General features: G+C 37.7%; 1 protein-coding gene across 1 annotated transcript; it reads right to left on the bottom strand.

Moving 5' to 3' along the window:
- Nucleotides 1-380: 380 nt before the first annotated feature.
- Nucleotides 381-23,768, bottom strand: LOC132556542 (sodium-dependent neutral amino acid transporter B(0)AT1-like). Its single transcript, XM_060220954.1, has 13 exons — nt 23,633-23,768; nt 8,229-8,363; nt 7,055-7,166; nt 6,514-6,555; nt 5,976-6,108; nt 5,015-5,218; nt 4,754-4,860; nt 4,260-4,384; nt 3,073-3,317; nt 2,661-2,757; nt 2,247-2,326; nt 755-925; nt 381-572 (listed from the first exon to the last, which is right to left on the bottom strand). The coding sequence occupies exons 1-13, from the start codon at nt 23,766-23,768 to the stop codon at nt 381-383; spliced, it is 1,779 nt and encodes a 592-aa protein (XP_060076937.1).
- Nucleotides 23,769-24,537: the final 769 nt, after the last annotated feature.

Below are 24,537 nucleotides of genomic sequence, written 5' to 3'. Positions count from 1 at the left end.
ACAGGCACCAATTCGTGATAGGCGCCATTAAAGATTATCTCACAAACAAAACCCTCTTGTCACTGCCTTTACCATCCTCGATACTCCAAGGGTTACGATCACTTAAGCTTTTTGCACCATTGAACAATGTCATGACAAAATTGAAGGTTCCATGTGCGACTCCTTGTGGACAAGACGAACAGACGTTTGATCCTTTGATGTACATCAAATGAATCTCGAGGTCGCATAACGTATATCGTAATGACTTTGATGTTGCGTAATCTTTGTAATCTTTCCCCTTCAACGTTGCCATGACATGTTCCAAGGGTGCAGAGAGCGAAAGCGACTGTAACCCGTGGAGTATCGAGGGCGTGTCTTTACTATCAAATCCTCGAAAACTGTTATATCTTGGCGATATCCGTGTTGCTGTCTGGGGCTTTCATCACCACTTCCGTTTCCGTTTTGTCGAGTGTGTTTGTTTTACTGGCGGGTTTGGAAGGGTGTAGACCCGTGTTTGTTGTGTCCGAAACGTCATAATCATTCGTGCTGTCTGTTGTCCGCAAACTGTCTGTCTTTAAGGCGTGGATTAAGCGCTGTGGAAATAAACATACAAAATTTGTTGTATAATGCATTAATACAATTTAGAACTCATGGAACAGAACAATTACGTACACTCTTTAACCACAAATCTCTCCCAGAGTGCATTTGGGTACTCTACTATAAGGAACCACAACTCTGGTAAACATTGTATTGTCCCGTTATCAAAGACACCTACCTGACGTAGCGTGCCCTTCTCGTTAAAGACGGCATGTAATGCCCCGAAGATGAGTCCCAGTATGATGGGCGCGGCGGCAATGCACCATCCCACCGTTTCAGCTTTCCGCTGGTCATACCCCACGACCGGGAATGGGTAAACGTACACCGCGAAGTAGTAAATCAGCATTGCCTGTAATATACAGTATACAATAATCAGCGTCATCGTCTGTAATACAGTATAGAATCAGTGTCGGCACCGTCTGTAATACAGTATAGAATCAGTGTCGGCATCGTCTGTAATACAGTATAAGATCAGTGTCGGCATCGTCTGTAATATAGTATAGAATCAGTGTCGGCATCGTCTGTAATATAGTATAGAATCAGCGTCGGCATCGTCTGTAATATAGTATAGAATCAGCGTCGGCATCGTCTGTAATATAGTATAGAATCAGCGTCGGCATCGTCTGTAATATAGTATAGAATCAGTGTCGGCATCGTCTGTAATATAGTATAGAATCAGTGTCGGCACCGTCTGTAATACAGTACAGAATCAGTGTCGGCATCGCCTGTAATACAGTACAGAATCAGTGTCGGCATCGCCTGTAATACAGTATAGAATCAGTGTCGGCACTGCCTGTAATACAGTATAGAATATCAGTGTCGGCACCGTCTGTACTGCAGTATAGAATCAGTGTCGGTATTGTCTGTAATACAGTATAAAATCAGTGTCGGCATCGCCTGTAATGCAATGGAGTATCGGCATCGCCTGGACATATGGTCGGACAGGGGGTCGAACGGATGAAACGCGCGTGCGCTACTATGAATGTATCATCCAACGATCCACTCACAAGGGCACCAGCTTCGCTGCCGTAGATCCGTTAAGGAATGGTCTATCCGAGAGGAAAACGATCATGAAAGGTAGTTGCTCACTTTAAGCTAAAAGTTCAGTGGTTAATGAAAGTACCATGCTAAACTCAGAAGCAATTGAAATTTGATATGAACAAAAGCCTGAACGACGAATTCAGCCTCGATGCCAAATTCAACAGTTCGCTCAACTGTACGAAGGGCTTGAAACAATTTCTAAATTAAACAGCAACAAAGAGATACTGTAATACAAATTTCGAGTGTTTCTGAGTTGGGCTTGGTACTTGGCCAGGTTAGATTGTATTTATAAATCAGTGGTTTTGTAAGGTGAGCACCTGCTTTTTGTAACAGCCTTCCTCCGTCGTCTTTGAAAAGCCGTTCCTTATCGGGTACACGACCGTGAGCTTAGAAGCTCAAAAAGGGAGTTAGAGTTGATAATTCACAAACCTAAAATGGGAACTAGAAATGATAATTCACAAACTTTCCCAAGAAACTAGAAATGATAATTCACAAACCAGAGAACTAGAGAAGATAATTCACAAACTCTGATGATTATTAAAAAACTTACAGAGGGAACTAGTGAATATAATTCACAAATTTACCACGGGAACTAGAAATGATCATTCACATAGAGATGCTATACTTACGGAAGGAACCAGGGAGGATAATCCGTACCACAGACTCATACAGGCGCGCTCTACTGGCAGATACAGGCACTCCTGTTTAACTGTTCAAGGAAGACAACACATTTCAAAATGTTGTTACAAAAATAGAACAATAGAAAACCTGTGTTATATAGAATGCATCAACGTTTCACCCATACTGACATCTATGTTATTTCGTCACATAAAATATAAAATTTGGGGAAGCAAATGAAATACTTTTCTCCTACGACGTTCTTTTGTTCTAAGAAAATTTTGCCTTTAATTTATTTTTGACTGTTTCAGAAGCAAAACCTATCGGCCTATCATATATTGATACTACATACAAGGTTCTTAAATTAGATCCAATTTTGAATTGTTCTTTTGTGGTTACTGTAAGTAGCCTGGTATCTTACTTACTGTAGCCAGTGATGAACGGCACCATGCTGATGATAATAAGGGTGAAAATGAGACGGTCGACGTAGCTGTTAACGACCATGTAGATAAAAATTCCGGCCTATAAACACAGCATAAACACCATCAATGTACTCGTAGCATTAATGTCAACATCTCGTAAACCTGCATTTTATCATCAATTTTTTTTCTTCCTGCACGACTCCATCGTTCGTCAACCAGACAGAACATTAAACAGGTGGATGTTTAAAGATAAAAACTTGATTGAAACATCTTTTAATTTGCGCTTGCAGATTTAAAAAAAAAAAAACAACGTTTACATATAAACATTTTCCTGAAGGCGCTATCCTGCACAAATTCAGCAAACCATTTGTAAGGTTAGATATGTCAAATGTAAAAACATATATACATGTCCTACCTGTGACGCGAACGGTAGACTTATAAGCATGGAGACAACACAAGCGATGGCAACGAGACACTCCCGTCGTCTAACGATCCTCATAACCGGAAGTGGAATGACGGGCAGGAGAGTTTCCCAGATCGTTACTAAATGTACCGCCTGGTGGACCACTCCGAAAAGGAAGGAGATCAGATATACGCTAAATGCAACGAACGGTAGGTGGCGCAACTTGGCGTACATCCCCACCAACAGATGTGAAAGCCCTGGATACAGAGACAGAACATGGTTCCATTATTACCATACATCCATCGTTCCGCTACAGAATATCTAACTAAACCGTATGAATGAACCATGTTTAAATTGTATTGTACCCGACAATTATCTTAATTTTGACGATGGTAAACTTTTGTGTACGCTCCTGGTTTCCCTTACCTTCATAGGCCAGTTTGAAAATTACTAGGTTTGACCACTACGTTCCTGTGCTTACCTGATTTGACCGCGTTATACCTGGTTTGCACGTTACTTACCTGGTTTGACCGCTATACCTGGTTTGGACGTTACTTACCTGATTTGACCGCTATATACCTTGTTTGGACGTTACTTACCTGATTTGACCGCGTTATACCTGGTTTGCACGTTACTTACCTGATTTGACCGCTATATACCTTGTTTGGACGTTACTTACCTGGTTTGACCGCTATATACCTGGTTTGGACGTTACTTACCTGATTTGACAGCTATATACCTTGTTTGGACGTTACTTACCTGATTTGACCGCTATATACCTTGTTTGGACGGTGCTTACCTGATTTGACCGCTATATACCTGGTTTGGACGTTACTTACCTGATTTGACAGCTATATACCTTGTTTGGACGTTACTTCCCTGATTTGACCGCTATATACCTTGTTTGGACGGTGCTTACCTGATTTGACCGCTATATACCTTGTTTGGACGGTGCTTACCTGATTTGACCGCTATATACCTGGTTTGAACGTTACTTACCTGATTTGACCGCTATATACCTGGTTTGAACGTTACTTACCTGATTTGACCGCTATATACCTTGTTTGGACGTTACTTACCTGATCTAACCGCTATATACCTGGTTTGAACGTTACTTACCTGATTTGACCGCTATATACCTTGTTTGGACGTTACTTACCAGATTTGACCGCTATATACCTGGTCTGGGCGTTACGTACCTGGTTTGACTCCATTGGCCACTGCTATGAAGCCAGAGTTACTGGCTGCTTGGAAAAACTGATCAAACGCCAACATGACAAGGACCGGAAGTGTACCGTAGATTGCCAACAAAATGATCCACGATCTACGGAAAGGAAAAACAATACCTAGATACAAATGATCATTATGAGCCTTATTGTCGGAGGACGTGAGAAAGGATACGTGCACGTTTTATTGTTTGACGAAAGGTATCTCAAGACAGACAGATGATTTCATTTTGTCAGGACACTGAACAACTTTGATAGTGTTATGCGAGTATTGCAAGTTAGTGGACTACTAAGGTATATCACCTATGTAAAATGTAGGCCTCTAGCCGATGGCACCATCAACATCAGTTACTGATTCACGGAATTTGGAAAAGATTTGTTGTAATTCCATAAACTTGGAATAAGGAACTACGGATAACGGACATCTGATCGTGTTTCATGGTAAGGTTTAGACATCCACAACTTACGCGTTGATGATCTTCTTGCTGTTGTACAACTGCGCTCCCAGGGACGGTAGGATCCCGGCCCACAACCCCACACTACTCATGTGTATCAGAAGGGCGCTTACCCACGGCTGTAACAACGATAAGCAACGATGTCATTCCACGACATAAACGCAGATATTGATCTATCAAGATCTACTTACTGCAACATATTCTGCAGATTTTTAACTGTAGTGAGAAACTGACTTCCTGATGTATTTTCTATGTTTGACTGATATTACAAACCTTTGGATGAGCTAGATCTGACAAAGTTCTTGTCTCACTGGGATCCTCTTCCACTATGACGTCACTTGTGTTAACTTTTGATGGGATCACGCGATAATGACGAAACTCCCGTGGGATGTCTAATTGATGCGGCCCGGCGATGAATGCATACATGAAAACGACAAAGGCTAAGACGAGACCCACGGGAATCAGTCCATAAACAATCTGAAAAGATATACACTCAAGCTCATTATTCCAACACTTCGGACAGGAAAGAACAACATAATTTGATATATATTCAGTAAACCTTTACAAAACCCAGCCGGCCCATTTTTAGCAATTTAAGGTTCTCAACCCTAATAAAGTTTCAGTATCCAAAATGAGAAAAGAGAAAGTCTGCGTTACAGGTCGTCAGGTAAATAGTATACAAGAGGTACGTCCAGACAAGTGATTCTTTGTAAACAAAGTGCCATAACTCTGTTAATAGATACTCACTTACAAATTCTGACACCATTTTGAAGTCACTGACGTTTTGTAATTTTGGTCCAAATAATCGGTAGAGACATTTTCCGTGTTCTATCCGAATCAAGAACTAACTTATTTTAAACTTCAGTTTTGAGATAAAGCGATGTAATTTAATAGAACTTTGAAGTATGTTTCGTAACAGAATCACCATGACCGTCCCTAAAGTGTCTATGTAAATGGTCACCATGTCCAGCCTCTGAAGTGTCTGGTGTAACAAACCCACCTTGTCCAGTCACTGAAGTATTTGGTAAAACAAATTTATCCTGCCAAGCCACAGAAGTGTTTGGTGTAACAAACTCACCCTGCCTAGCCTCTGAAGTGTTTGGTATAACAAACTCACCCTGCCCAGCCTCTGAAGTGTTTGGTATAACAAACTCACCTCGTCCAGCCCTTGAAGTGTCTGGAGTAACAGACTCACCCTTTCGAGCCCCAGTAGTGTTTAGTGTACTAAACTTACCTTTCCCAGTCCCTGGAATCCTTTGAATGTCATAAGATACGTAACCGTCCATGTAGCCAAGAGACAGAGGGCGATATACCAGACCACGTGACCACCCTGGCCAATATGTTGGGAACGTTGCAGAAACCGTTCACTGGAACACCGCAAATGTATATTGTTGTCGTAAATCATTTTACACATTTACTGATCTTTGAATTCATCATCTTAAAATTATCTTTTTTCATTATCAGTAAAGCCTTCTAACAGTAACCGTGTGAAATCTGCGAGTCTTAAGGCATCCTTAAACTGTGTAACGACAGAAATTTGCATCATTTTCATGTTAACTGATGTTCTCGTTATCGTTGAAACCCCTCCCAATAGTTCTATATCAGTCCTGTTGTAAGCCTGTAACCGTATCCTGTGGTATCTTACACCAGTTCTGTTATAGACCTACAGAATATAACTTAAAATCGTTCATTATATTTGAAAGTGGCCGTAATAGATAGTAATCGTTTGGTAGGTAATGTCGCATTGATTTTAATAAAATGACAATACTTACTGAAAGAGTATCGATGCGTAGTTTGGATTGTCGTCTCGTACACTATAAATACAAACATACTCTCATTAGAATTAGTATTCACATTTCTGCTTGCTGCCCATACGGAATCTCGGGGTTTATTTGTTCGAGAGAGCTAAAACAATAATAGGACAAGTTATTTCGTGATATTGTAACAGATAAAGATTAAAATTAAGATGCTCTAGGGATGATTCATCACAGTACGAAAACGAGGTAAATATTTCTCAGTTGTAATTCAACGAAGCAACGTTTCTTTTTTTCTTTTTAAAAATGAAAAAAATCCGACTTCGTCCAGAATTTCAAAAACAAAGACCAATAACATATTCGGACAACGTGAAGGTCAAAGGGACGTATAATTTTACACTGCTAGCATCAAACCTCATTAACAATTTACATGAGATATGATTTTAACGCGTGCAATAAGATATCACGCGAACATATCAAACTGTGTGGTTAAGAGACTGAAGGCGTTACCTAAGGCTACTAAAACTCCCAAACTGAGAAGGACACAAATAATACTTACCCCAGAGAATCGTTCTTGAACGCCGCAAACATGTAATAAAGGGTATAGCTGAGTTCAAGGCCGTTCACGAGGGACCGGATATACGTCATCAATAATATGGCCACTGCTGAACCTAAATTTAAGAACAAGGACATGATAGCATGCATTGGTGAGTTAGGGGCGATTTGTCGATGATGAAAATGGAAATGTTATAGGAAGCTGTCAAGAATATGCCGATGGTTATGTTTGTAAAAGATCAAAATAAAGACGAAAATCACCTGATGCTGATAAGCTCAGCATCAAAAACCAAACTCACGCGACAAGGAAACGCGATTTACATATTTAGATTAAAGCTGTCTCCGGTCCACGCAAGATATATACATATGGGTCCGTTATCAAATGACATTTTCCCATTAAGATGAAACTGCATTCTCTCTGTAATATTTGTACCACAGTCTGGCTACTAATGGACGGAATACACTGGAGATCTGTTTTTTCCGCCAATAATTCGGTCGTGTGTCGTGATCCCGATTTGATCAACTAGCCGACAAACCATTTTGTCGATCTGAATTGTTGTCAAGCCCATTCGTGGAAGGGAATATGCCTTGTATGTAGCAGGACCTCTTACAGACTTGAAGTTTCTGTGATCTGACACAGGTCTATACGATAGATATTAACACTATATTGGAGCGTTGCATTCTGATCAAACAGTATTGATCTATGATATGATTCAATCGTGAAACGTGCTGCATCTGAAGTGCCATTGGAAACTAGGTTCCGAAAAAAACAACAATAAAGAAGTTTTTATCATTTCATTCGTGCTGTGCCGTCGATACAATTAATCTGATACCACGGTTTAATGACGAACCTGAGTAAGTGACAACATCCATAACGATTAAGATATTTGGTGTAAATGGATTGTAGATGGCCCTCTCACATTTGGGTAAATCTTGCGCTAAGTTACATGTTTCCATACAATAATTCTAATGCTAAAGATTAAGATATCATTTATCCTTGAGAGTTTCCGCCGTACTTAACAACATTTGGTCTGCTTCTGAACATTCCAAAAAGACAAAACACTTTATCAACAATACATTGTATGCTGAATTGTTATATAAAACGGTGAAATCAACAAGTTTCGATTTTGTTTATTACTACTTTATTCGCTGGTAGCATAGTTTCATGACAAACTCACCTTTGAGAATCGGGACAAGATGGCTGAAGATACCCACAATGCCCCGCCGATAGATGGCGCCTAATTTGATTTGTACGTAGCAGACGGGTATACATATCAGGATCAACAATACGTAGTAGGCAATCAGGAATACCTCTGTAATTATACAATGTAATCATATACTTAGGAACACTTCTGTAATTATACAATGTAATCATACACTTAGGAATACCTCTGTAATTATACAATGTAATCATATACTTAGGAACACTTCTGTAATTATACAATGTAATCATACACTTAGGAATACCTCTGTAATTATACAATGTAATCATATACTTAGGAACACTTCTGTAATTATACAATGTAATCATACACTTAGGAACACCTCTATAATTATACACTGTAATCATACACTTAGGAACACTTCTGTAATTATACACTGTAATCATACACTTAGAAACACTTCTGTAATTATACACTGTAATCATACACCTAGGAACACTTCTGTAATTATACAATGTAATCATACACTTAGGAACACTTCTGTAGTTATACAATGTAATCATACTAGGAACACCTCTGTAATTATACAATGTAATCATACTAGGAACACCTCTGTAATTATACAATGTAATCATACACTTAGGAACACTTCTGTAGTTATACAATGTAATCATATACTTAGGAACATTTCTGTAATTATACAATGTAATCATACACTTAGCAACACCTCTCTAATTATACACTGTAATCATACACTTAGGAACACTTCTGTAATTATACACTGTAATCATACACTTAGGAACACTTCTGTAATTATACACTGTAATCATACACTTAGGAACACTTCTGTAATTATATACTGTAATCATACACCTAGGAACACTTCTGTAATTATACAATGTAATCATACACTTAGGAACACTTCTGTAGTTATACAATGTAATCATACACTTAGGAACACTTCTGTAATTATACAATGTAATCATACACTTAGGAACACCTCTGTAATTATACAATGTAATCATACTAGGAACACCTCTGTAATTATACAATGTAATCATACTAGGAACACTTCTGTAATTATACATTAATCATAGGAACACCTCTGTAATTATACAATGTAATCATACACTTAGGAACACTTCTGTAATTATACAATGTAATCATATACACTTAGGAACACTTCTGTAATTATACAATGTAATCATACACTTAGGAACACTTCTCTAATTATATACTGTAATCATACACTTAGGAACACTTCTGTAATTATACACTGTAATCATACACTTAGGAACACTTCTGTAATTATACACTGTAATCATACACTTAGGAACACTTCTGTAATTATACACTGTAATCATACACTTAGGAACACTTCTGTAATTATACACTGTAATCATACACTTAGGAACACTTCTGTAATTATTCACTGTAATCATACACTTAGGAACACTTCTGTAATTATACATTTAAGAACACTTCTGTAACTATACAATGTAATCATACACTTAGGAACACTTCTGTAATTATATACTTAGGAACACTTCTGTAATTATACACTTAGGAACACTTCTGTAATTAAACAATGTAATCATACTAGGAACACCTCTGTAATTATACAATGTAATCGTACACTTAGGAACACTTCTATAATTATACAATGTAATACAATGTAATCATACACCTAGGAACACTTCTGTAATTATACAATGTAATCATACACTTAGGAACACATCTGTAATTATACGATGTAATCATACACTTAGGAACATTTCTGTAATTATACACGTAGGAACACTTCTGTAATTATACAATGTAATTATACACTTAGGAACACCTCTGTAATTATACAATGTAATCATACACTTAGGAACACTTCTGTAATTATACAATGTAATCATACACTTAGGAACACTTCTGTAATTATACACTGTAATCATACACTTAGGAACACTTCTGTAATTATACAATGTAATCATACACTTAGGAACACTTCTGTAATTATACATTTATGAACACTTCTGTAATTATACAATGTAATCATACACTTAGGAACACTTCTGTAATTATACAATGTAATCATACACTTAGGAACACTTCTGTAATTATACAATGTAATAATACACTTAAGAACACTTCTGTAATTATACACTTAGGAACACTTCTGTAATCATACACTTAGGAACACTTCTGCAATTATACACTTAGGAACACTTCTGTAATTATACACTTAGGAACACTTCTGTAATTATACAATGTAATCATACACTTAGGAACATTTCTGTAATTATACACTTAGGAACACTTCTGTAATTATACAATGTAATCATACACTTAGGAACATTTCTGTAATTATACACTGTAATCATACACTTAGGAACACTTCTGTAATTATTCACTGTAATCATACACTTAGGAACACTTCTGTAATTATACAATGTAATCATACACTTAGGAACACTTCTCTTATTATACAATGTAATCATACACCTAGGAACACTTCTGTAATTATACAATGTAATCATACACTTAGGAACACATCTGTAATTATACAATGTAATCATACACTTAGGAACACTTCTGTAATTATACATTTAGGAACACTTCTGTAATTTTACAATGTAATCATACACTTAGAAACACTTCTGTAATTATACAATGTAATCATACACTTAGGAACACTTCTGTAATTATACAATGTAATAATACTAGGAACACTTCTGTAATTATACAATGTAATCATACACTTAGGAACACTTCTGTAATTATACACTTAGGAACACTTCTGTAATTATACAATGTAATTATACACTTAAGAACACTTCTGTAATTATACACTTAGGAACACTTCTGTAATTATACAATGTAATCATACACTTAGGGACATTTCTGTAATTATACACTTAGGAACACTTCTGTAATTATACAATGTAATCATACACTTAGGAACATTTCTGTAATTATACACTTAGGAACACCTCTGTAATTTTACAATGTAATCATACACTTAGGAACACTTCTGTAATTATACAATGTAATCATACACTTAGGAACACTTCTGTAATTATACAATGTAATCATACACTTAGGAACACTTCTGTTATTATACAATGTAATCATACACTTAGGAACACTTCTGTAATCATACACTTAGGAACACCTCTGTAATTATTACAATGTAATCATACACTTAGGAACACTTCTGTAATTATACAATGTAATCATACACTTAGGAACACTTCTGTATTATACAATGTAATCATACACTTAGGAACACTTCTGTAATTATACACTTAGGAACACCTCTGTAATTTTACAATGTAATCATACACTTAGGAACACTTCTGTAATTATACACTTAGGAACACTTCTGTAATTATACACTTAGGAACACTTCTGTAATTACACAATGTAATCATACACTTAGGAACACTTCTGTAATTATACAATGTAATCATACACTTAGGAACACTTCTGTAATTATATACTTAGGAACACTTCTGTAATTATACACTTAGGAACACTTCTGTAATTATACACTGTAATCATACACTTAGGAACACTTCTGTAATTATACACTGTAATCATACACTTAGGAACACTTCTGTAATTATTCACTGTAATCATACACTTAGGAACACTTCTGTAATTATACATTTAAGAACACTTCTGTAACTATACAATGTAATCATACACTTAGGAACACTTCTGTAATTATACACTTAGGAACACTTCTGTAATTATACAATGTAATCATACACTTAGGAACATTTCTGTAATTATACACGTAGGAACACTTCTGTAATTATACAATGTAATTATACACTTAGGAACACCTCTGTAATTATACAATGTAATCATACACTTAGGAACACTTCTGTAATTATACAATGTAATCATACACTTAGGAACATTTCTGTAATTATACACTTAGGAACACTTCTGTAATTATACAATGTAATCATACACTTAGGAACACTTCTGTTATTATACAATGTAATCATACACTTAGGAACACTTCTGTAATTATACATTTAGGAACACTTCTGTAATTTTACAATGTAATCATACACTTAGGAACACTTCTGTAATTATACAATGTAATCATACACTTAGGAACACTTCTGTAATTATACATTTAGGAACACTTCTGTAATTTTACAATGTAATCATACACTTAGGAACACCTCTGTAATTATACAATGTAATAATACTAGGAACACTTCTGTAATTATACACTCAGGAACACTTCTGTAATTATACACTTAGGAACACTTCTGTAATTATACAATGTAATCATACACTTAGGAACATTTCTGTAATTATACACTTAGGAACACTTCTGTAATTATACAATGTAATCATACACTTAGGAACATTTCTGTAATTATACACTTAGGAACACCTCTGTAATTTTACAATGTAATCATACACTTAGGAACATTTCTGTAATTATACACTTAGGAACACCTCTGTAATTTTACAATGTAATCATACACTTAGGAACACTTCTGTAATTATACAAGGTAATCATACACTTAGGAACACTTCTGTAATTATACAATGTAATCATACACTTAGGAACACTTCTGTTATTATACAATGTAATCATACACTTAGGAACACTTCTGTAATCATACACTTAGGAACACCTCTGTAATTTTACAATGTAATCATACACTTAGGAACACTTCTGTAATTATACACTGTAATCATACACTTAGGAACACTTCTGCAATTATACACTTAGGAACACTTCTGTAATTATACACTTAGGAACACTTCTGTAATTACTTAGGAACACCTCTGTAATTATACAATGTAATCATACTAGGAACACCTCTGTAATTATACAATGTAATCATACTAGGAACACCTCTGTAATTATACAATGTAATCATACTAGGAACACCTCTGTAATTATACAATGTAATCATACACTTAGGAACACTTCTATAATTATACAATAAGGAACACTTCTCTTATTATAGAATGTAATCATACACTTAGAAACACTTCTGTAATTATACAATGTAATCATACACTTAGGAACACCTCTGTAATTATACACTTAGGAATACTTCTGTAATTATACAATGTAATCATACACTTAGGAACACTTCTGTAATCATACACTTAGGAACACTTCTGTAATTATACAATGTAATCATACACTTAGGAACACTTCTGTAATTATATAATGTAATCATACACTTAGGAACACCTCTGTAATTATACAATCATGATCACCTCTGTATATATATATCAGGAACACCACAGTTATTATACAATTAATTTTACAATTCTATCGTTACATAAATAGTTATTACTAGCAGTAATTATTTGATAACAAAGGTCTTCATTTGAATTAAAAAATTAAAATACTATTCTCTGGTACTAACGGCTCTTTTTTTTTTTACCACGGAACCATTTTTGTCATTTACGGTTTGAAAGTCTAATATTAGTGGTGTTTGGTAAATAGTTTTTTAGTCCACATTCAAGGTTCTTTGCCCAAAATCACAAATTTCTTTTGGCGGACAACTAAGGCTCTTGCGCACGTTCACTGCTCTTAGCCCACAAATACGGCCCTCAGGATCACCGCTTTGGCCTACGATCACTGTTCTTGACCATGTTAACTGCTATTGGTCCGTATTCATTGCTCATTGTTGTTAGTATTATTGAAATAGGGACGGGGCAATTTCATTTTTCAAGTGACGTATTTGATTGGTCAATGAATAAAAGCGACCAATTATATATATCCATCGAAAAATCGCCCCGTTTCTATTTATATAATGTTAACAACATCGGCAGCTGATTTGATTTGAATGAAGTACTATACGAACAGAAATCTGTTTTCTGAGACAATTTTTTTTATCTGGATACTTGTCATAGGGTTCGTGATTTGTAAATGCATATATGTAACCAGGAGATATCACCAGAAACCGAGTTAAATACATGCCACCTGCGTTTTCATGTGATACTAGCCTTATTTGACTTAGATTTCAGCGGACAGACAAAGCTACATCGGGGAATTCACCGATCTTGTTTCGCATTCACAGTTAGCAAGATGTGTACACATTTAGTCTGTTTTATTTCAAATTGTGTTTTCCAAGTATGTGATTTATTTGTAATCATTTTGGTACCAGAGCAATAAAGAAATTAACAGTATTTGGCTGATGAATTTCTCTCTGGTATTTCGTTGGTTCCGTGCAGTAGTTATAGTCTACCATACAAACCCTCACCCTACAGAAACATTGCTACAGACCCGCGTAGGTTTATACATCGTTAACTGACAGTATTTTTGCGTCACTAAGCCGTTTATTTCCTCTTTCTGTTTCCTGTCACAGACAGCTTTAAGTTGTTGTTACCTCCAGTCTAGATGGGAGGTTGAAAGTAAGGAAATAAACAACGGTAATAAACACCTAAAAACTGACTTGTTGAATCTTGAATGTATCCCTCAGAATAGTAAAATATCGACCCGTCTACCGTAACACACTGCATATCACATATTGATGTGCCTGCAAATTAGGTCTAAATCGAATCTCTTCGGTTTCATTAATAAGTCATGAATATGCCTTAGCGGAGCATGAAAGTGATTAATCGACTCGATGAAAGTACTATTTATGACCTTGCGGGCTAATCAGTGTGACAGAGATGAAAGAATTGACCGATTTTTAAACATTCGTACCGTACTTTTTGTAAATTGAAATAACGCCGGTAAATATGTAATTTGCATTTTAGCTTTATAGCCATTAAGTATCTATATGTACATACTGAGATATACGATATCAGTCGACATCCTTTGTTATCACTTATGTCGGTTTCTTTCGGTAGTGTTTGAAAAAAAGGCCAAAAATGGAGCCTGTAGTTGGTTCCCAGTTCCTAGTTCCATTTTAGAAAAACGAAACTGTGAACCAAAATGGAAGCGGGTTAAGAGATTCTAGTTCTGTTTAAGTGATTATGTGTCAACACTAACTTTTTTATTAAACGGAACTAGGGTCTGGTTCCCAGTTCCGTTAAACCTTAAACGAAACTAGAGTTCCGTGTTAGAACAATTCCCAATATAAAAGCTATGGTAATCGTAATTTCTATCTGAAAGGTTGTGGTTTCGATTCCTTATTGGACTTAACTGGGAACCATGTTCAGGCTCCCAAAAATATGGTATGGTTATATTGCGTTCATACTCTCAAGAATGTTTTGAAGTACAGAGCGTTGTTAGCGGTTGACACCAGCCTTCTCATTATAACCTTATCAATAAATGTATGAGTTTCGAATGTCCCTATGTGACGTGCAAGCCCGAGACGCCATTCCTCTCGTGATAGCTGCACGTGCATATTTGTCGACATATAAATAACACATAAACATACCCAGAAGTTTTGGAAATTCAACTATTAAGGAAATCATAGATCACGTTTTGTCAACACATTTTTTGTTCAAACAAACCTCAACCGAACCAGCAATTTACAAACACCTTTACTCACGAGAAGGTACCAACTGATTCAGAAAGCAAGCAAGCAAATACAGACATCCTGTCCAGCTCGATATAGTTTATTTTAAAGGTATTGTCAATCCGACACCAAATTGGTAGAGAGAAAGCCATAAAATATTGAAGGAGAGGACGGTGAAGTAATCCGTTATTGGTTTAGTAAACCACTTATCTGAGTTGAGCGGAAACTAGTCCGACTTGAAAATAGTTTGTATTGATCGAGAGAAGTGAATTTTAAAAACAAATGCTTATGACAAGGATCGTCGAAGAAAATGTTACAGTTTTTAAGAAAACGATCTACAATTTCATAGATCCTGTTCAGTTCTTTAGACCTGCTTTCACTGCCCTTTGCAGATATCAAACAGAAAACCTTCATGTCTAGACAACAACCAAATATGGTCAGGATAAATTAACGTTCATCACTATTGACGACATGCTCAAGTGATCACGTGCTTACTACATTCCAATAGAAACGGGGCTTTCTCAAATGGGAATAATTTTTCTTTTCAACACTTTCAACACAAACGTCAACGGCCAAATATACAATAGCTCGTCGGTGACTTTTCATCATCATTTATGTCTGTCAATGATAAGTGTACAAGTGGAAGTTTATGTGATAATTTTACTTGCATCAAAGATGTATGCGACACGCTCTAGATCACTTGTTGTTTGGTAAAACTAGGGTGAAGGTTAAATGTTGGTGACAATGGAGATCATCTACTCCAGTCAAGGGTTACGACCTGTCTAAACGTTAGTAAATTCTAAAGATGCAATATGTGTTGGTTGCGTCCAATCAGAACATACCTTTCAGTCAATTTCGAACCAATCTATGAAAAAGGGAACTGTTAACAGTATTGGTACGTGTACATCGCAGTTTATGTTACAAATATTTGCTGTTACAGAACGATAATCTTCGATACAACGTCTAACAGTTTTCACTAGGGACACCCGTCATTGCGAATGGACAGTGGTTGGTCAAACGTGCACTGCCTGGCTGAATGATTACAATGCAATGACGAATTACCGTCGACCGTCATGGACGATCAGTTATAGCAAAGCAGTGTTGTCATAAGACGGTCCCTCAAGAAATCATAATTTCTTGATAAACACAGTCCCCCGATCAAACGACTAGTAGAAAACAAATTAGAAGTTTTGATCTTGTTGGTAATGTTCAGGATGTCACAGCGAAATACTGGTATAGTTCGATCCGCCATGCAATCCATAACATTGGTTCTTATAATCAAAGAAAGATCTGGTGAACGTTTCCATCGTATTAAGTATACAGTCAGCATTGCCTTAGCCAAGTTTGTAGAAGTTTAGAAAGAATAGAGAAAAGATTTCTGTTGTGGATGCAGTATATATCATCAACAACGATTATTGAAGAAAGAGCAGTGATTTGTTTGTAGATAATCTACCTGGCTCAGTAACGATGATTCTGTCATTTTTATGATGAAACCTTAACATTGATCATTTCTTGATATAAAAGATTTAAACGGTGTGATGCACTATAAAACATTTAAATGGTGTGATACGTGAAAAAACATTAAAATGACGTGTTACGTCATAAAACATTTGAATGATGTCTTACGTCATAAAAAACATTAAAATGACGTGTTACGTCACACCACATTTAAATGATGTGTTAAGTCATAAAACATTGAAATGATGTGTAACGATATAAAAAAAAATTAAATGACGTGTTACGTCACACAAGATTTAAATGTGTTATGTCATAAACATTTAAATGATGTGTTACGTCAGAAAACATTTACATAATGTGTTACGTCAGAAAACATTGAAATGATGTGTAACGACATAAAAAATTTAATGATGTGTTACGTCATTAAACATTTAATTGATGTGTTACGTCATATAATATTGAAATATTGTGTTACGTCAGAAAACATTAAAATATTGTGTTACGTCAGAAAACGGTAAAATATTGTGTTACATCAGAAAACAATAAAATATTGTGTTACGTCAGAAAACGGTAAAATATTGTGTTACATCAGAAAACATTAAAATATTGTGTTACGTCAGAAAACATTAAAATATCGTGTTACGTCAGAAAACGTTATAATAGTGTGTGACACCTTTAATGGGTTTCCTATTTTATAGCGCATCGTTTCCTGTTTTCTTATCGTTTTTCCGTAGAAACCCATCACAGTGCAGTTTTGACATGACAAGTCGTAATCTTGTTTCCAGAAACAACAGTGTGTTTGTACGGCCACCAAATGCAATGGTTTACACAATTTTGTAGAATGCTGCCTATAAACAAAGCCGTTGGGGACCATCTGTCTGCCATACATACTCGTCCCTAACAAAACGTTATGGCCCTCCGTATCGATCGGAGAACCCCTCAACCTGACATGTAAGTTTCTTTTCCTCCCAAACACCTCCACACATGACTATTGATCGTCATGATGTCGAACTCGTTGCTCTTGTCTATTAAATTCCATTCCGACATGCATCTCAATATGGCGATCGATCCTGAGTCTTGGCATAATATCAGGAGTATCACCAATAAACTGCTTCAATAATCCAAAAATGAGTAATATCTACATACTCGTAAAGAATTGAGCTTATATTTAATTTTTTTTCATATTCATACCAGTATATATAAGTGAGTAATAATTTCAAAATCACGCCCACCTACCACCCTAACAATGGAACCCAGTCTACCAAGAAGGCATTGTGAAACGCTGTTGTTCATACACGGGATGAAATTATGATACACTTTGTCCCTCCTATAATATAATTTCAGTATATACATACCATTACAACTATTTCTTTCTATTCCATTCCCAGAGTATCTACAATTCCCGATATCATTGTGAGCACCGTGCCTCGTGTATCGATCTGGTATCGATCATTTTCATTTCATATGACTCATCCTCTCCAATACTGTCAGTGTCATTTTGCTCTTATTGATACTTCGGAGTTCTCGAGATCGTCATCAGATAACTAAAACCAACAGTTCGGAACATCCAGCTCTTTTAAGTCAATATCATAATTCCTCCCCGTATGATATGTCAGAATGGCCTTGTCCGTTACCTGGGTAACCTCGCAAGTTGTGACGAGTAATCTATATAATCTCATACAAGTGATGTATCTAATTTACATACTGTTGCGTTTGGGGCTGTCTTCTGATTTCTGAAACGTTAATCGGTTTTCTGGGGTAACAACGAGTCACGAGATACGTTTTAAGATATAAACATAAATATATATTTGGTGACTGCAAGATTAGATATGTAGTATCAAAACTGTAAATGTCAGTTTGTCAACCTTATATTGTATCGTAAAATGTGAAACGTTAGACGAGAAAGGGAGGCCATACAGTATTTTATAATACGACCCATTGATGGATATAGAAGACTTTGTCGAGTTAAAATCGTTTCCCCGAGGTCAGCGGCGTCCCCGCTATACAAACACTTCGTTTCTAAGAAATCTTGATAACAATGATTAGTCAACAGAAAAATTGGCGAGGTTCTCCGGCGAGCTAATTACATGAATGGTTCACGTTTTCATTCATCTGCTCTACATTTAAAAGTAAGAACAGATAATCGATATTTCTTTCACACACTGACAGGCTATGTACCAGGTTGGTGATGCTTTATATCTACTAGTGAGTTAAAAAAAATCGTACAACTGTATCTCAGTCATCACAGCTAAGTATATCAGGTTTACATTCACAATCAATCGATCGATCGATCCATAAATCGATCAACCAACCATTCAATCAATCAATGAATCGATCAATTAATTAATCAATAAATCAATCAATCAGTTTTTTGTCTTTAATCTTGAAGATTAAACAAAGAAATACATCTGTACCTCACGTAGATGTAAAGCGTTGTAGGAGGATGATTTATTATAATGATAAGCTCTTGAAACCTGATGTTGATTCGGATATTTGGTCATTGGAATGGCGAGAAGCACTGACCATGTCCTGTCGGAAATCACATGATCACGCGGTATGGTAACGCGTAACATGCTCAGATCTGTAGAGTCATCTCATAAATATTGAACATGTCATTTGTCAAGGAAAACATCAACCAAGATAATTCTACATCGAGCTTACTCGCCTCCATGTTAAAACCGGCGTCAACACTAGTGTCATAGTCACAACGGTAACAAAACACAGACAATGTCCACGTGTCATAGTCATAGGGGTCACAAAACATAGACAATGATCCACGTGTCATAGTCATAGGGGTCACAATACAACGGCAATAATCCACGTGTCATAGTCATAGGGGTCACAATACAACGGCAATGATCCACGTGTCATAGTCATAGGGGTCACAAAACAACGGCAATGATCCACGTGTCATAGTCATAGGGGTCACAAACAACGACAAAGTCCACGTGTCATAGTCATAGGGGTCACAAAACATACAACGGCAATGATCACACAACGTGTCGTGTCATAGTCATAGGGGTCACAATACAACGGCAATGATCCACGTGTCATAGTCATAGGGGTCACAATACAACGGCAATGATCCACGTGTCATAGTCATAGGGGTCACAAAACATAGACAATGATCCACGTGTCATAGTCATAGGGGTCACAAAACAACGGCAATGATCCACGTGTCATAGTCATAGGGGTCACAAAACATAGACAATGATCCACGTGTCATAGTCATAGGGGTCACAATACAACGGCAATGATCCACGTGTCATAGTCATAGGGGTCACAATACAACGGCAATGATCCACGTGCCATAGTCATAGGGGTCACAAAACATAGACAATGTCCACGTGTCATAGTCATAGGGATCACAATACAACGGCAATGATCCACGTGTCATAGTCATAGGGGTCACAAAACATAGACAATGATCCACGTGTCATAGTCATAGGGGTCACAAAACAACGGCAATGATCAACGTGTCATAGTCATAGGGGTCACAAAACAACGGCAATGATCCACGTGTCATAGTCATAGGGGTCACAAAACAACGGCAATGATCCACGTGTCATAGTCATAGGGGTCACAAAACAATAGTCGGCAATGATCCACGTGTCATAGTCATAGGGGTCACAATACAACGGCAATGATCCACGTGTCATAGTCATAGGGGTCACAATACAACGGCAATGATCCACGTGCCATAGTCATAGGGGTCACAATACAACGACAATGATCCACGTGTCATAGTCATAGGGGTCACAAAACAACGGCAATGATCAACGTGTCATAGTCATAGGGGTCACAATACAACGGCAATGATCCACGTGTCATAGTCATAGGGGTCACAAAACATAGACAATGTCCACGTGTCATAGTCATAGGGGTCACAAAACAACGGCAATGATCCACGTGTCATAGTCATAGGGATCACAATACAACGGCAATGATCCACGTGTCATAGTCATAGGGGTCACAATACAACGGCAATGATCCACGTGTCATAGTCATAGGGGTCACAATACAACGGCAATGATCCACGTGTCATAGTCATAGGGGTCACAAAACAACAATGATCCACGTGTCATAGTCATAGGGGTACAACATAGGCAATGATCCACGTGTCATAGTCATAGGGGTCACAAAACATAGACAATGATCCACGTGTCATAGTCATAGGGGTCACAAAACAACGGCAATGATCCACGTGTCATAGTCATAGGGGTCACAATACAACGGCAATGATCCACGTGTCATAGTCATCAACACAATGTCCACGTGTCATAGTCATAGGGGTCACAAAACAACGGCAATGATCGACGTGTCATAGTCATAGGGGTCACAATACAACGGCAATGATCGACGTGTCATAGCCATAGGGGTCACAATACAACGGCAATGATCCACGTGTCATAGTCATAATACAACGGGGTCACAAAACATACAATAGTCATAGGGGTCACAAAACAACGGCAATGACATAGGGGTCACAAAACAACGCAATGATCCACGTGTCATAGTCATAGGGGTCACAAAACAACGGCAATGATCCACGTGTCATAGTCATAGGGGTCACAAAACAACGGCAATGATCCACGTGTCATAGTCATAGGGGTCACAATACAACGGCAATGATCCACGTGTCATAGTCATAGGGGTCACAAAACAACGGCAATGATCCACGTGTCATAGTCATAGGGGTCACAAAACAACGGCAATGATCCACGTGTCATAGTCATAGGGGTCACAATACAACGGCAATGATCCACGTGTCATAGTCATAGGGGTCACAATACATAGTCACGGCAATGATCCACGTGTCATAGTCATAGGGGTCACAATCATCCACGTGGTCATAGGGGTCACAAAACAACGGCAATGATCCACGTGTCATAGTCATAGGGGTCACAATACAACGGCAATGATCCACGTGTCATAGTCATAGGGGTCAACATAAAAAGGCAATAATCCATGTGTCATAGTCATAGGGGTCACAATACAACGGGTCACAAGGGGTACAACAATGACAATGATCCACGTGTCAATGACAATCCACGTGTCATAGTCATAGGGGTCACAAAACAACGGCAATGATCCACGTGTCATAGTCATATAGTCATAGGGGTCACAAAACAACGGCAATGATCCACGTGTCATAGTCATAGGGGTCACAATCAACGGCAATGATCCACGTGTCATAGTCATAGGGGTCACAATACAACGGCAATGATCCACGGCAATGATCCACGCAATGATCCACGTGTCATAGTCATAGGGGTCACAAGACAATGATCCACGTGTCATAGTCATAGGGGTCACAAAACAACGGCAATGATCCACGTGTCATAGTCATAGGGGTCACAATACAACGGCAATGATCCACGTGTCATAGTCATAGGGGTCACAATACAACGGCAATGATCCACGTGTCATAGTCATAGGGGTCACAAAACAACGGCAATGATCCACGTGTCATAGTCATAGGGGTCACAATACAACGGCAATGATCCACGTGTCATAGTCATAGGGGTCACAAAACATAGACAATGTCCACGTGTCATAGGCATAGGGGTCACAAAACAACGGCAATGATCCATGTGTCATAGTCATAAGGGTCACAATACAACGACAAAGTCCACGTGTCATAGTCATAGGGGTCACAAAACATAGACAATGATCCACGTGTCATAGTCATAGGGATCACAATACAACGGCAATGATCCACGTGTCATAGTCATAGGGGTCACAATACAACGGCAATGATCCACGTGTCATAGTCATAGGGGTCACAATACAACGACAATGATCCACGTGTCATAGTCATAGGGGTCACAATACAACGGCAATGATCCACGTGTCATAGTCATAGGGGTCACAATACAACGGCAATGATCCACGTGTCATAGTCATAGGGGTCACAATACAACGGCAATGATCCACGTGTCATAGTCATAGGGGTCACAAAACAACGGCACGGTGACGTAAGCCAATTAGGTGAGGTGAATGGAGGACGTGGGGTCAATGAAGTAAGGTCAGTGACGTAAAGCCAATAAGGTAAGGTGAAGGACGCGGGGTCAATAAAGTAAGGTCAGTGACGTAAAGCCAATAAGGTAAGGTGAAGGACATGGGGTCAATGAAGTAAGGTCAGTGACGTAAGCCAATTAGGTAAGGTGAAGGACGCGGGGTCAATAAAGTAAGGTCAGTGACGTAAAGCCAATAAGGTAAGGTGAAGGACATGGGGTCAATTAAGTAAGGTCAGTGATGTAAAGTCAATTAGGTAAGGTGAAGGACGGGAGGTCAATTAAGTAAGGTCACTGACTTAAAACCAATTAGTTAAGGTGAAGGAATTGAAGTCAGTGAGGTAAAATCATGTGATCGAACGGTCAGAAGAGGAAGTCAACGATAGTTACGTGCCTCTAAAAGATGTTATAGTATTTAACTGAAATGTTTCGTGTGTAACCAAACAGGCTATTATCAAATGGTCATATGTAGGTCCTGGAGCACGTGCCTTACCTGTGTGAATAAAGGAGAAGTGGGGGAGACTAGTCGTGCCATGTATCCCGACCGTAAAACAACATACTAGTGAGAACTGTAATAAATTCCAGCGGCTCCCTGTATTAGCCGGTTCCGATAGAACTGTGTCCGTCATTTTTCCACTAAAAAATAATTTCCTTTTACTATAATCCACCCGGAATGGAGCACAATCTCACCACTCAACCAACCGGACTGGTTTACAGCTTCGAAGTTACGTCTACCCGTAACCCGCACTTTGCTCTTAGCGCTAGGTACACTGTCGCTCCTGATGTATCAGTGTATGGCTCATACTAGGCTCACGGCCACTGAATCATGCTTAGTCTGCTTCTCTCATCCACTACGCATGCTCACAGGCAGGATCCGACCGCAAATCCTACGGGACACGCGTGTTCATGCACGAAGCAATGTCATTTACTTCGGTGGGGGAGTATCGATAAAAGACTTGATGGCCTCAAGGTGAGACCTCAGCAGCACTGCTGTATGATTAATCATGGTACACACAAAAGTGACAAAAGACTTCAAACATGCAGCAGAGCAGTAGAGAAAATATATACATAAACTAAAGTGTGTTATACCTCCACTGATTTCTGCTCTTTGAAAGTAAAATAAACTAACTAAAGCACAAGATAGTACATTACTGAAAAAGAATCTTGACTCTCACACCTCGCAGTGTGTAGTTTACCTACATTGCTCTGGATAGCATGTGATGGATCTTCCCCATGTTGTTCAGCGAGGTAGTCAAAAGAAACATGGTAAATTTAATGCATTATCTGCCATATCACTCACAAATCGGTAGGGAAATTGATATATAAACAAAGGCTTTGTTGACGAAGAAAAGAAAGAAAAGTTTATATGTGTGAACAAGCTACAGCGTTTCCACTTAG

Source organism: Ylistrum balloti, unplaced genomic scaffold (assembly GCF_031769215.1).
Source record: "Ylistrum balloti isolate Yb309-2 unplaced genomic scaffold, AGI_CSIRO_Ybal_v1 Utg370574, whole genome shotgun sequence".
Lineage (NCBI taxonomy): Eukaryota > Metazoa > Mollusca > Bivalvia > Pectinida > Pectinidae > Ylistrum > Ylistrum balloti.
Note: the sequence above shows the minus strand (reverse complement) of the source record. Positions and strands in the feature narration are given on the sequence as shown.

Bases quoted from the DNA above. Each gene is read 5' to 3' on its own strand.
- LOC132556542 (XM_060220954.1), bottom strand. From the start codon at position 23,768: ATGACGGACACAGTTCTATCGGAACCGGCTAATACAGGGAGCCGCTGG. The intron at 6,556-7,054 runs GTAAGTATTATT...TTGTATTTATAG, and splicing joins TTCAAGAACGATTCTCTGGG to TGTACGAGACGACAATCCAA. The intron at 926-2,246 runs GTAAGTATAGCA...TGTATATTACAG, and splicing joins TATCCTCCCTGGTTCCTTCC to GCAATGCTGATTTACTACTT.